Genomic DNA, 14,008 nt, shown 5'->3' with positions numbered 1-14,008 from the left:
CGGCGCAGGCCCCCGGCCGGCGACTCCCCGCCATGGGGCGGGCGCGGGCGGCCGAGTAGCCGCAGCCCCCGGAGCCGGGGCGGGCGCCGCCGCAGCCCGCGCGTCAGGCCCCGGCGGACGCCGCGAGGAAAATGAGGAGTGTCGTCCGGAATCCGCGGGAGAGCGGACTCGCCGCAGAGCCCTGACGAGGGGGACGCCGGGAGCAGGGAGGAGACGCGTCCTCCGGGCAGGGCCGGGCGGGCGGCGCGCCGAGGGGCTGCCCCGCGGACCCCGCCGCCGGGCCGCTCTGCCCGCGGCGCCCGGGGAGCCTCTGCGGCGGCGGCGGCGGCGCTGCCTTTGCCTCCGCCGAGTGCCTTCTGGGGGCTTCCTCCCCTTGCCGTGGTCCTCCTTCCCCGGGAGCGGATCGGACCCAAGCCATTAATGATGCGGCCGGGCTCGCTGCGGGGTTGTGTGGCACGAGGTGAATTTTGAATGAAGGCGAAGAGTTGGGTTTTCTTTTCTTTCTTAAAGGAGAAAAAAAATTTTTTTTTTTTTTTTTTTAAAGAAGTCTGGACTCTTGGGTCCGTTGTACTTGGATCGCCTCCTGCGACTGCACCGTGCTCTTCTTTGGAAAAGATGTACGAAAGCCCCGTTGCATGGTAGCTCGCCCCGCAGAGCCGGGTGTGCGCGCGGAGCCAGGCGCTCCGGGCCGGGGGGCTCCCCGGCCGCTCGGGGGCGGGGCGGGGGGGGGTGGTTGTCGGGCGTCCGCGGCCCGGCCTGACAGCTGCGTGAGGGGACCGGACCCACCGCTTCCAGAACTCCGGCTCGGGGCCGCCGCGTGCCCCGCGCGCCAGTGACCGAGGGGAGGCGCGGCGGACGTGGGCGCAAACATGTCCGGAGAGGTGCGCCTGCGGCAGCTGGAGCAGTTCATCCTGGACGGGCCCGCTCAGACCAACGGGCAGTGCTTCAGCGTCGAGACGCTGCTGGACATCCTCATCTGCCTGTACGATGAGTGCAACAACTCTCCGCTCCGAAGGGAGAAGAACATTCTCGAATACCTGGAGTGGGGTGAGTGTGCCTGGCCTAAGTCCGCCCCCGTTTCGTTGGGCATCGGTGGTTTCGTTGTTGCGGGGGGTCGCCGCGAGTGAGCGGCGGGGCTCGGCGATCAGTACGTGGCTGGACATAGATCGTCCATGTGACATGTATGGTAAACGCGTCACGGGCCTGGTACGTAGCTCGAAGTACATGTGCGGGAAGGGAATGGATCCCGCTTACCCGAGTTTTTTTTTTTTTTTTTTTTTAATAGTTTTTGGTAGATGTTGTCCCAAGAGTCAAAACCGCGCTACCCCATTATTGCCTTGATTTAAAGCGGCGTTTGGGAGGAAGGACTTCTGTTTTCAGGTCAACCGTCAGAGATTTTGAGTAATTCCGTGATGAGCAAAGTGGATTATTGCTCACGGTTGCCCCAGCGCATGGCGGAATAACACACATTCAGTTGAAAGGTGTCGGTTGGGGGAAACGCATTCCTTCCCAGGCTCTGGAAATCGCTCTTGAAATGGGCGGAGAGATGAACATCTCTTCGGTCAACAGGAACTGGAAGGTGGTGGCCCGTGGGTTTTATTTCATCTCCGTGTGGCCCTCGCAGAGGATACTGCTGCACACGGTCTTTCCAGAAATTGTCATGTTTGGAAGACAGCATGACAGAATGGTTAAGACATTTTGCGATAGTACTTGGTGGGGAATGTTTGGGAACAGCTCCCACTTGAGGGGTAGAGGTACTGTAAATTTAATTCGGATCTCAGCCGGTTGGACTTTGGTCGTCATTTCCCTCCCCGGAGACGGGATTTGGAGGAAGACCTACCGTAGCCGAGTAGCTCAGCGAGGCGCGCCGACGCTCCATGTGACCTTCGAGCTTGGGGGCTTGGCCTAACTTCTTCTTCCCGGGTCACGTGCGTGCGAGCGCGTTGAACACCCGGCCCTCTGTTGGGAGAGAGAAACTCCTCACCACCCACACCTGCGCCGAGGGGTGTGGGCCAGGGTCGTACCTGTGGGGTCCTAACAATTTTACTTTGTTGGCAGGTGTTCGCACTACAATGCCTTCCCGAGTAGACCTTTATTTTCTCGAAGTACAAGTCGAGTGGTGATTATTTCGTTGATTGATTGACTGATTTTTGGTTTGAAATTGATTAAAAATTAGTTTGTCAGGTTGATTGACTGGTTGATTTTTGGTTTGAAATTGATTAAAAATTAGTTTGTCAGGTAAATCACTCCTGGGCCGTAAGATGGCCTATCCATAATAATTGTATTGAACTTGGCCCGGATCAGAAGTTTTCTAGCAGCTTCATGTCATGAGGTGTTGAAAGTGTGTGTGTGTGTGTGTGTGTGTGTGTGTGTGTGTGTGTGTTCATACATGTGAATGGGATGGTTTTTACAGGCTCTTAGGCTCATGCTGGGAATGTAAGAATTCGAAACCATCTTTTCTCCTAAGCGTGAGACCATTGTGATTGACTTTGGTACTGGTTTTGTAGGTCTTTTATTTTTATGTGTAGGGTAAACTATTTTATAAAGCATATGTAATTTTCCATTCCCTGTTTCATAAATGTAGAGACTTTTCCTAGTGTTTCTTTTGAAAATTCAAAGAAACGGTTTAGGTACTTCTACAGTGCCCGTTCTTGGATTATGGTTCCATAGCGACACTCTTGTCAACGATCATGGTTGTCATTTAATATCTGTTCTTTCTCATCTGTGAAATGGTGGGAGATCTCTATGCACCAGTAATAAATATAAATGTACAATTATAATAAAAGAGAAAATCATATCCTGAATTGCCTTTTGGTTTTTAAGAGTTTACATAGTAGTTTTGTGCAATACGATACTTTGCTGTTTGGCCAGAATAATTTATGTATATCTTTCCACTAAGTATGTTTTCTTGAGCTTTGTTTTTTATATCTCTATAAAAAGAACCCTTGCTTATGCATATTTAATTTAAGCCAAATAAGCCAAAAATCGAATAAATATTTTGCCAAACACATTTTATTTTTATTAATGTATTTTAAGTAATTTCAAACGAGGGATTTTGCACAGTTTAAAGTAGGTTAAGTTTTAGGGGTATCGTTCATATTTTGTCTTTTTAGAAGTCTGATATGACATGACAAAAATATATAGTCTCAAGTAAATTCATATTGTATTTCTCAGTAATCAAAAAAAGAGACTAGAATTTTTAGGGACTTATTTTGTACACTGTGGGGTCAAGCAGTGACTGTTCAGGCATTTGTAAGATAGATAATGAGGTCTTGAAAGTGGGAGTTCTCAAACACAGAAGTTTGGGTAAGGACTAAGAAGAAGTTAAGAATGGAAAAGCTGTCAAGAGATGTATCTGCAGTGGTATTGCTATTTTTAAGTTATTTGAGAATTTATGTTAAGAATGCCAGTGTGTTCTCTGCATTTAAGTATTGATATAGGTCAGCTGTTGGGTCTCAGTTGATTACTACCTTTTGGGGAAATGCCCTATTTTATTATTATCTAACATTATATAAAAAATAGATCAAGGAAGTTTCCAGATAGCGAAATGACCCCAATAGAATTTCTTAGACATTACTTTTTTGGTCTTTATTGGAAATTTGTAGGGATTGTTTGTTGGGCTTAAATATGATAATTATGATTTGTGTGAAATGGTACAGTTTTTAGTTTGATTTTTTAAAAGATCCAGTATTTGCAACAGTAGAGCAGTAGTCGTTAAATAGTCTGTATTACATGCTGGGTATATTTGTGTTTGGCTGTTTACGTGAATGAATGCGTCATCTAGTTATGCCTTATTTTTATGCTGATGATAGGCTACTGTAAAAAATGGAGTCAGCCAAGATTCTGTCTGTGTGGCTTCATTCCATCAATTTCACTTTATTCCTGGTTATGGTCCATTTCACTTTTATTATCGGTACAGTTCATGTTTTGTTCGTTACACTATCATGACAAGAAAACTGACAGTTCACTCAGGTACTTTTTTTCGCGGGTGGGTGGGGGACAGCATTCCTTGTTCTTGCTGATGGCTTGAGGGAGGAAGTGTAGACCTAGAGAGGAAGAAGGAATTAAGCCAATGAGCAGTAGAGCAGGGGGATAAGAGTGCCTTCAGGCTATATAGACTGCTTAAATTTAATAATGCGTATTTTCCAGTTATATCCAATAAGATTAGAAAGACTTGTGTCCTTGTTTTTCAACTGTTGAAATGATAGAGATTTGTGTGTTTGTTTATAAAATAATAGTTTTGATATCAGCAGAACTCTACAATGATTTACAGTAGAATTGTATGAATAAAAATAACATTTATATTATAAACATTATAACTTGCTGTCACTGACGACATGACTGTCTTGTTCACTGAATTGGCTACCTCTCCTTTGAAAAGGGAAATTGGTATTTTAGGGACTTCTTTACCAACTGACTTAAAACACAGATGTCAGATAATGTTAATACAAAAGAAGCATGCAAGGCTGTGTGTGGATAACTGTTTTTTGGTGCTTTCTGAATCTTGTACTTGGTAATCTCATTTAAATTATCCTTAATTTTGTAGGTTATTTAGTATATGCATACTCATACATCTAAATAGTCAATAAGAAACTTATTACCAGAGCACCTCAGCTGGTACTGGGGTTTAAACTGTTCCTTTCATTGGGGTGGTTTTGAAGCTTATTAACATCTTTTCACATGTGGGTCAGTTAGGTGAGGTGATGAGGGCTTGTTAGAAGGATCTGAATCATCTGAAGTTTTTCTAGGTTGCTTTGTTTTTCACTGCAGCTGTAGGTTAGTAGAATTTGTCACACCAAACTATGAAAGTGTTCATGTGATACAGATGATTAAGTTTATTTTAAGTCCTCAGGATTATCATCAATGTCATCAGAAATACAAGTTGGGCACTTGTTTCCTTTATACTTGCCAGTAATTTAGTCTTATTCTAAGAATGACAGTAAGTATAATTTTTTGATCTAATACAATGCTGATACAGTAGGTGATGTCTATTATTTTTCTATTTCTCTTTTTTCTGTTTCTTTTTTAAATAGAAGTATAATTAACGTCCAGTGTTATATTAGTTTCAGGTGTGCAATCCAAGGATTCAGCGATTCTGTACATTACTCAGTGCTCTAGATAAATGTCCCCTTAAGCCCTTTCTCTGTTTCTCCCACCCCCCCATCCATCTCCACTCTGGCAACCACCAGTTTGTTCTGTGTTTAAGTCTGGTTTTGTTTGTTTGTGTTTGCCTTTGTTCATTTGTTTTATTTCTTAAATTCCATATATGAGTGAAATCGTATGGTATTGCATCTCTTTTTCAAAAATCTATGTGGCTCCGTGAGTGAGAGTGGGGATGTTAGGATTAACACTTTAAGAATTTTAGGAATTTATTTTTCATATGGAAATGTAAGGCATACCTTAGCATAGCAGCGTAAAAACAAACAGCATAATGTTGGCAGTTTTGTGAAACATTTCCTAATTCCTGGGACTCTGTTAATAGTACAGAGTAAGCCCAGGCTGTTTAAGGTAAAGGAACCAAACTTGGTACAAATTAATACTTTGTTATACTACACTTCACTTTGGCAGTTAATTTCTTTGAAACCTTTTCTCTTTTGGTACACTTAGTGCCAGTATGTTGTGTAGGTAGCTCATTGTGTTCCATCCTATTGTTTTGATAGATTTTAAAATCAATTTACTGAGTCCAGAGAGCATTTAAAAAATTAGACCAGAATAGAGAATATCAAGTACATTGTGTTTAGAAAGAATAAGTATTTTCCTGTCAAACTCTTTGTTTTTCTGTATTTCTACTGTAGATCGGGATCAAAAGAGTTTGAAACTCTAGTGTAGATTGAAGCTAATATATGTTGACTGTTTAACGGCAAAAAGATTGTAGACATAGTTCTTTTTTTTTCAGAAAGAAAAGTGCACATCATTAAAAAAAAGGGACAGACTGGAGAATTTAATGGAGAGGAGTTTAGAAAGGGACCAGGAACTAGGAAGGAGAGACGGAGAACGGGAGAAAGGACGGACTAGAAAATGAGCGCGGATATAGTGTTTTCCTGGGTTGCTGCTTAAGTCCGAGCTGTGAATTGAGTATTTTTAATTTACAAGAACTCAGTGAACGGAGAACTTGACTTTATACTCCTTTGTATTGTCTTTGATGGTTCACTTCCTTTTCCTTTGACATTTTTCCTTTTCTGACTTGGGGTCTTGGATGTTGACTCACTGATTGTCAGAGTTGTGTAAGTGTGGCAAACAGGAGGGATAACCCTATGACCTGTAGACTCTGGTGTTTTTTGGTTCTGTCTTCCCATTACTCCAGATGAACTCTATAGTGGATGCAAGTGAGAAGGCTTTGCTAGTTCCATGGATTTTCTGATCCCTTGTTACTCACACGAAACTGCCAGCGGGAGTGATGTAAGGTTTTCGGAAGCTATGGCCAAGAATTGCTCAGCTGCTTTGTCAGTATGTGAATCAGTCCAGAAGTTCTTTACGTAAAGACTTTTGTTTTTGAATGACCCGCACTGCACGTATAGGTCATCCCAGATATATGAATGGCTGTCGTTTTTGGCCACTGCCTACAAAACTCCTTTGTACATGAGGGGATTTCTCTTCCCCACTGGTACTCATCAGGGCCCCGCGGTAGCGGTAGCTCTTGCGGTCTAGTTGCTCTGAACTCACTTTCTAGTGTCCACTGCCTTTTTCCACTTAGCACACGGGGAATGGCTGGCCCTTTGCTGGCCAGCCCTCCTACCCCGCCTCCTGGTGCTTCTATATCTGCTGCGCGTTAGCTCTCATGGTGACCAGGAGCGGGGTGGGGAGGGTGAAGACCCGCTCCCCCCTTCCTTCTTGCCCCTTGCTTCTTCGTGGTGTAACTCTTTTCTGTTTGGGAATTAGGGCTTCTGCAGTCTAGCCCCATCCCTACTTTCAACAGGTGCTTTGGAAATCCAGGGGATATTAATAGGTGCTTTGTGGCTGGAGAGGGGAGGCAGATGTTTATGTGACTAAATAAATTTGGGAAACTATTTTAAACAAAAGTAAACATCAAGAGTAGTGCCAGTTACTCTAGAATTTATATATGACGAGAATATATATATATATATATATATGATGAGAGAATCATCATTTTTAAAAAAAATTTTCTAATGTTTTATTTATTTTTGAGAGACAGAGACAGCATGAATAGGGGGAGGGGCAGAGAGAGAGGGAGACACAGAATCCAAAGCAGGCTCCAGGCTCTGCACTGTCAGCGCAGAGCCTGATGCGGGGCTCGAACTCAGGAACTGCGAGATCATGACCTGAGCTGAAGTCGGATGCTTAACTGACTGGGCCACCCAGGCGCCCCTCGTCTTTTTTTTTTTTTTTTTTTTTTTTTAAACCATACCTGGATGATGTATCACAAGTATTCCATGGAACACCCTTTGAGAAACACTCTTTTATTACGAGGTCATGGTGTTTCTTGTATCAGGGTTAGAAGGAGATGATTTTGGGAAACTTTGGGATACTTTGCGGTTTGAGGAAGAATCATAATTTGAGTAAGTTGTATCTTAGTGGTTGTGGACTTTTAATGGTCTTCTGTGTGATAGTCATGTGAACTGAGAGATAAACTTGATCATGTGGACTAACACAAGAGCGATGCCGATGAACTATTACATCTAGGAGAAGCATCCTAGAAAGTAGAGTGAAATTAGATGTAAAATAGTGAACCAGTATGATCAACCCCTACAGTCCTTGAAATTACTGAGAAGAATAATTATGACCTTTTCTTGCTCTAATTAAACTTGCTTTTCAGGGAGTCAGAGTGGCTCAGGTTGAGCGTCTGGCTCTTGATTTCGGCTCAGGTCATGATCCCGGGGTTGTGGGATTGAGCCCTGCGTTGGGCTCTGTGCTGAGAGTGGAGCCTGCTTAGGATTCTTTCTCTGTCTCTCTCTGCCCCTCTCCCCCGCTTGTGCTTTCTCTCTTCTTGAAAAAAAATAAAATAAGTAAATAAACTTGCTTTTCAAGTATAGGGAATCACTATAAATACAGAAATTCTCACTTTATCTTTTGTAGCTTTCGTTACTGTAATTGTTAACGTGTTGCGAAAATATTTATCTGAAACAGTTTTATTCATTACTTTGTGATATTTAAGAGGAAAAGGTCAAGGACTTACTATTTTAGAATTCGTTGTAGTACTAAGTATTGTTTTTTCTAAGGTTACAATGTTTTAACTAAGCTATTGGTTTCAGACTTTTGGACCAGTGTGGAATTTCACAACTTGCTATAACATTGTATATGTGAAGCTATGGATTTCAAGTGCCAGCACCTATTTATACGTAGCGTAAAGAAACCAGAAAATACAATTCTTTTATTGAAGAGAAAAACATGCATACTGGCATACCTTGGAGATATTGTGGGTTTGGTTCCAGACCACCACAATAAAGCAAATACTGTAATAAATGATTCAATTGAATTTTTTGGTTTCCCAGTGCATATAAAGGTTAGGTTTATTTACTAAGTGTGCAATAGCATTATGTCTAAAAAAAATGGACATACTTTAAATAAAAAATACTTTATTGCTAAAAAACGGTAACCATCTGAGCTTCCAGTGAGTCGTGATCTTGTTGCTGGAGGGTCCTGCCTCCCTGTTGGCGGCTGCTGACTGGTCAGGGTGGTGGGGCTGAAGGTTGGGGTTGGGGCAGTTTCTGAAAATAAGACAAGGTCGCCTCATCGCTGGACTCTTGCTTTCATGAGCGAATTCTCTGGAACACGCGACGCAGCCTGATCGCATCTGACCCCTGGCGGAACTTCTTTCGGGACTGGAGTCCTGCCTCAGACCCTGCCGCTGCCTTATCGGCTCAGCTGATGTCCTGTTCCGAATCCTCCGTTGTCATTTCAACGGTCTGCCCAGCGTCTTCACCGGGAGGACCTTCCACCTCCAGAAACCATGTGCGCATCCGGTCAGGTTTGACGAGGAGATCGCAGGCCTTCGGTCCCGTCTGCAGCCCCCACTTCTGACCCCGGTTCCCTTGCTGTTTCCACCACAGCTGCAGGGGCTCCCTCCCCTGACGTCTTGAAGGGGCATCTTGAGGGCTGGAACCAACTTCTTCCAAACCCCTGTGAATGCTGGTACTTTGATTTCTTCCCACAGATCACAAATGTTCCTAGTGGCATCTAGAATAGATGAAATAGAAAGGTGAATCCTTTCCAGAAGGTGTTTGATTTACTCTGCCCAGATCCATCAGAGGAATCACTATCTGTGGCCGCTGTAGCCTAATGAAACGTATTTCTTCTGTAATAAGACCTCAATGTTAAGATTACTTCATGATCCGTGGGCTGCAGAATGGATGTCGTGTTAACAGTCATGAAATCAACGTGAATCTCATTGTCTGTCTCCATCAGAGCTCTTGGGTCCCCAGTGCTGTCAATGAGCAGTCGTGTTTTAAAAGCAATCTTTTTTCTGAGCAGTAGGTCTCCCCAGTGGGCTTAAAATATTCAGTAAGCCAGGGGCACCTGGGTGGCTCAGTCGGTAAAGTGTTCGACTTGGGCTCAGGTCATGATGTCACAGTCTGTGAGTTCGAGCCCCGCGTCGGGCTCTGTGCTGACAGCTCAGAGCCTGGAGCCTACTTCGGATTCTGTGTCTCCCTTTCTCTCTGCCCCTCCCCTGCTCACACTCTGTGTATCTCTCTCTCTCAAAAATAAATAAACTTAGAAAATTTTTTTTTTAATTAAAAAAATAATTCAATAAACCATGCTGTAAACAGATGTGCTGTGATCCCAGGCCTTGTTCTGTTTCTGGAGCACAGGCAGAATAGATGTAGCATAGTTCATAAGGGCCCTGGGATTTTTGGAATGCCACACGGACGTAGGGTTCAAGTTAAAGTCCTCACCAGCTGCATTAGCCCCACACAAGAGAGTCAGCCTGTCCTTTGAGGCTTTGAAGCCAGGCACGGACTCCTCTCCAGCCATGAAAGTCCTAGATGGCGCCTTCCAGTGCGAGGCTGTTCTGTCTACACTGAGACCTGTTGTTGAGTGTAGCCCCCTCATCAATTCTCTCGGCTGGACCTTCTGGAGAACTTGCTGCAGCTTCTCCATCGGACTTGCTTCCTCACCTTGTACTTTTACGGAGACGGCTTCTTCCCTTCAACCTCGTGACCCAGCCTCTGCCAGCTCAGACTTCTCTTCTGCGGCTTCCTCCCCTCTCTGAGCCTTCACAGACTTGAAGGGAGCCAGGGCCCTGCTCTGGGTCAGGCTGTGGCTTAAGGGAATGTCGTGGCTGTTGGCTCTTCCGTCCGGACCACGGACGCGTCGTCCGCGTCGGCGGTACGGCTGTTTCGCTCTCTTGCCATTCGTGTGTTCACTGGCGTAGCACATTTCATTTATTTCGAGAACTTTTTCTTTGTGTTTATAAGTTAGCTGTTGGGTGCATGCAGCCTGGCTTTCCGCCTGTCTTGGCTTTCAGCATGCCTTCTTCACCGAGCTTGATCATTTCTGGTCACCTTGTAGAGTGAAAGACATGCGACTCTTCCTGTCACTTGAACGCTTAGAGGCCATTGCAGGTTGTTAATTGGCCTAATTTCAGCCTTGGTGCGTCTCAGGGAACAGGGAGGCCTGGGGTGAGGGGCAGAGATGGGGACACAGTGGGTCCGTGGGAGCACAGAGTTTATTGGTCAAGTTCTCCGTGTTCTGTGGGCGTGGTTCGCAGCGCCCCTAAGCAGTTACAGCAGTAACATGACAGATGAGCGGTCACCGGATCGCCATAACAAATAGAACAGTACTGAGAAGTTTGAAATATTGCAAGAATTACCAAAACGTGCCCTAGATGTGAAGTGAGCAAATGCTGTGGGAACAGTGGTGCAGCTTGATGTGAAGCTGCCATTTACTTTGTTTGTAAAAAAACAAAACAAAACAAAACAATATCAACAAAGCACAATAAAGTAGTAAATCATCAGGAGGTCAGTGGTAGCCTCATGCTGTGTCACAATGCCCGTGGTGGCTCACCTCTCATCTCCTCATCACAGGCATTGTGTCCTCTCATGTTGTCACAGGAAGGGTGAGCGCAGCACAGGGAGGTATTTTGAGAGGCCACATTCACATAACTTTTATTGTAGTGTACTTTTGTAATTGTTACTTTTTTTACAGTTTATTTAAACTTTATTTTGAGAGAGATCCCCGAGCAGGCTCTGCATTGTCAGCGCGGAGCCTGATGCGGGGCTCGAACTCACCACCCATGAGATCGTGACCTGAGCCAAAACCGAGAGCCGGACGCTCAACTGACTGAACCACCCAGGCGCCCCTATGATTGTTATGTTTTATTATTAGTTATTGTTAATCTCTTACTGTGCCTAAAATTTAGATTAAACTTTATCATAGGTATGGACGTATAGGAAAAAATACAACGTATGCAGGGTTCAGTACTGTCCTCAGTGTCCACTGGGGTTCTTGGAACGTACACCCCAAGGTTAAGGGCCAACTACTGTAATCGCTGTTTTTCCCATAAACTCCTCTGGATATCAGGGTGGCAGATAATAAGACTAGAGGATAATTGAATTTGATTATTTAAAGACGAGTAGCTTATAGGGGGAGAAATTAATTAGCTTTTTGTCCCCCTCTGATCTACATTTATTTTTCCTTCCTTCCCCATCAACACTTCCTCTCTCCCCCAATCTAATTATGCCTGAAAGCACTGCCCATATAGATGAAAACGGTCTTCTAAGAATACACGCGAATGAGTTCAGTCACGTGTGGTCATTTATGTTTTGGTTTTATTTCAAATTGTTTAAACATCACCGTAGGCTTAATCAGTGAACCCCCCCCCCCCACACCTATTCTCTTTGCTCGATTCGTAGTGATCAAGCTTAATTAAATTTTCTTAGAGTTTCCATGGTGAAGATCTGCAACCTGAAGTGTTCCTGGTCTACACCAGCATCCTGGTAAAGAGCGTGGGCTTTCCATCCAGACTGACTCCTTGGATTCCTGGCTGGCTGGTCTCAGCCAGCTGCGTAGCCTCTCTAAGTCTGTTCTATCCTCTGTGAAAAAACAGACATAATAGTAAGAGCTTATTTTGCCAAAAGGTTGAAAGTTGGTCTAGGTTTATTCCTTTTCTGGTGATTTATATTTTCTTGTTTTTTGTTTTTTTCCGGTTTTTTGTTTTCGAAGTTTCTGTCTAGCATTATGATAAAGTTAGAACTAAAATGCTATTTTTTTTTTTTTTTTTGTATTTTGTATGGAGATGTCTTTCCTTCCTTATGTGACTATGCAGACAGCATCTTACTCCTTTTTGGACAAGGTATTTTGCATTGGAACATCTTGTTATTAGCTGAACTGTTTTTCACCAAATATCAAGCCACTATCCATCCTTTGTATCACCAACAGCACATATTACTAAGTGGCCAGTTACGTTTTATTTTCATATTTATACAGCTCCAATCTGCAAATGAGTGGTAGCGTTTTGGACCTCGAGTCAGAAGATTAAAATAACCGTGAAAGGTCATTGATGCGTTGCTCACTTAAGACTGATTGTGGACTAAAGACTATGCAGCACCCACAAGTACATTTTGTGGTCTAACAGGGAATATGAAGAAAAGAACAGCGAACACGATGGTTTCCTAAACGGTGTTTCAAGGGATGTAAATGATTATTCTGAAGATTAAGAATTCAGTGAATATGGCAGTAGTTTTATTGTATCTTTGGATATGACAAAACACATCAGAGTAAAAGTTTTTAAAAGTTCTGCAATCCAGGGGCACCCGAGCGGCTCAGTCGGTTGACGGTTCGACTTCGGCTCAGGGCGTGATCTCGCTGTTCGTGAGTTCGAGCCCCGCATCGGGCTTTCTGTCAGCCTGTCAGCATGGAGCCTGCTTCAGATCCTTTATCCCCCTCTCTCTGCCCCTTCCCCACTTGCACACTCTGTCAAAAATAAATAAACGTTAAAAAAGAACTTAAAAAAAAAGTTCTGCCGTACAGAACCCCTTTTAACTTTGTTTTACCTAGAATTTGCCTAAGTCATTTGTCTTTGGAGCCCTTTTTATGAGGGACATTGGCAGAGTTTGGGAAATGGCTGGTGGACGCTAAGAATCACAGGCAGCGGCAGAGCCTTTCAACTGGTTTTGTGACACAGGGTGTTTGTTAAATTCTTTATCACATAGGTTTTGAATATCGTCGCAATTTACATCAAACTCCAGAGGTGGAGAATTGAAGGACTTGCCTTTATCCTTTCCCTGCTTAACATTTTTCAGCACTTCATTTGCATCCCCTAGAAGCCAGCCTGACAGCAGTTCTTAGGTTAGCGGGGAGTTCTGCATGGGGTGGATATGTGTTTACAAAGGACAGTAAGACTTGATATGTGCCTTTGACTTTATATGTGTAGTTCCTGGTTTGCAAAGGTGCTCCTGCTTAACCTAGTAATTTTTTTTTTTTTTTCAGTAGAGCTTGATCATTTTTTGATCCAGTTAGCTCTCTAACCGTTGCATTGGAACAGAATTTGAGATATTGTCATGGCTGTGAAATAGAACAAGTGTAGTTAGATTTTATGAGGGTTTTGTAAAAGCAGTGTAATTGTTCTGGTACAACCAGAGTCCCATTCTTTAATATCTGGTTTACTGGGAGTGGCTTCAAGTTGACTCTGATATTATCATTATTATTTTTTAAGATTTTATTTTGAAGTAGTTTCCACACCTAACGTGGGACTCGAACTTACAACCCCAAGATCAAGAGTCTCACGCTGTTCTGACTGAGGCAGCCAGACGCCCCGACCCTGATATTATTAAAAGCAGTCAAGCATTTACTTCTGTCCTAAGATTTAAAAAATGCTTGTATAAAAAGATTAGGAAAAGCTTGCAGTAGCTAATGCCCCGTTTTAAGGTTGTACTGCTAGCTAAGTATGGCCTTGCCCTGACCAAAAATTATAACTAAGAAGCATTTAAAAACAGACTAACAGCTCAGGTATGTAGTCAGGCTGACATACTGGTATGATATCATAAAGCTTCTCTGTGCTCCGTACTTACCAAGATTTTCCTAGAGTTTTTGGTGAAAAACCACAGTAGTA

At 43.7% G+C, this 14,008-nt stretch overlaps 1 protein-coding gene across 4 annotated transcripts in view; it reads left to right on the top strand.

Moving 5' to 3' along the window:
* The first annotated feature begins 6 nt into the window (after positions 1 to 6).
* Positions 7 to 14,008, top strand: part of CDC42BPA (CDC42 binding protein kinase alpha) — a 322,688-nt gene continuing 308,686 nt past the window's right edge. For all 4 annotated transcript variants that reach the window (XM_049635114.1, XM_049635113.1, XM_049635116.1 and 1 more), the window contains exon 1: positions 7 to 1,047. In XM_049635114.1, the coding sequence (XP_049491071.1) occupies positions 870 to 1,047 (178 nt within the window). In that variant the 5' untranslated portion in view covers positions 7 to 869. The remainder of the gene's footprint in view (positions 1,048 to 14,008) is intronic.

This window comes from Panthera uncia, chromosome F1 (genome assembly GCF_023721935.1).
Source record: "Panthera uncia isolate 11264 chromosome F1, Puncia_PCG_1.0, whole genome shotgun sequence".
Taxonomy (NCBI): Eukaryota; Metazoa; Chordata; class Mammalia; order Carnivora; family Felidae; genus Panthera; species Panthera uncia.
Note: the sequence above shows the minus strand (reverse complement) of the source record. Positions and strands in the feature narration are given on the sequence as shown.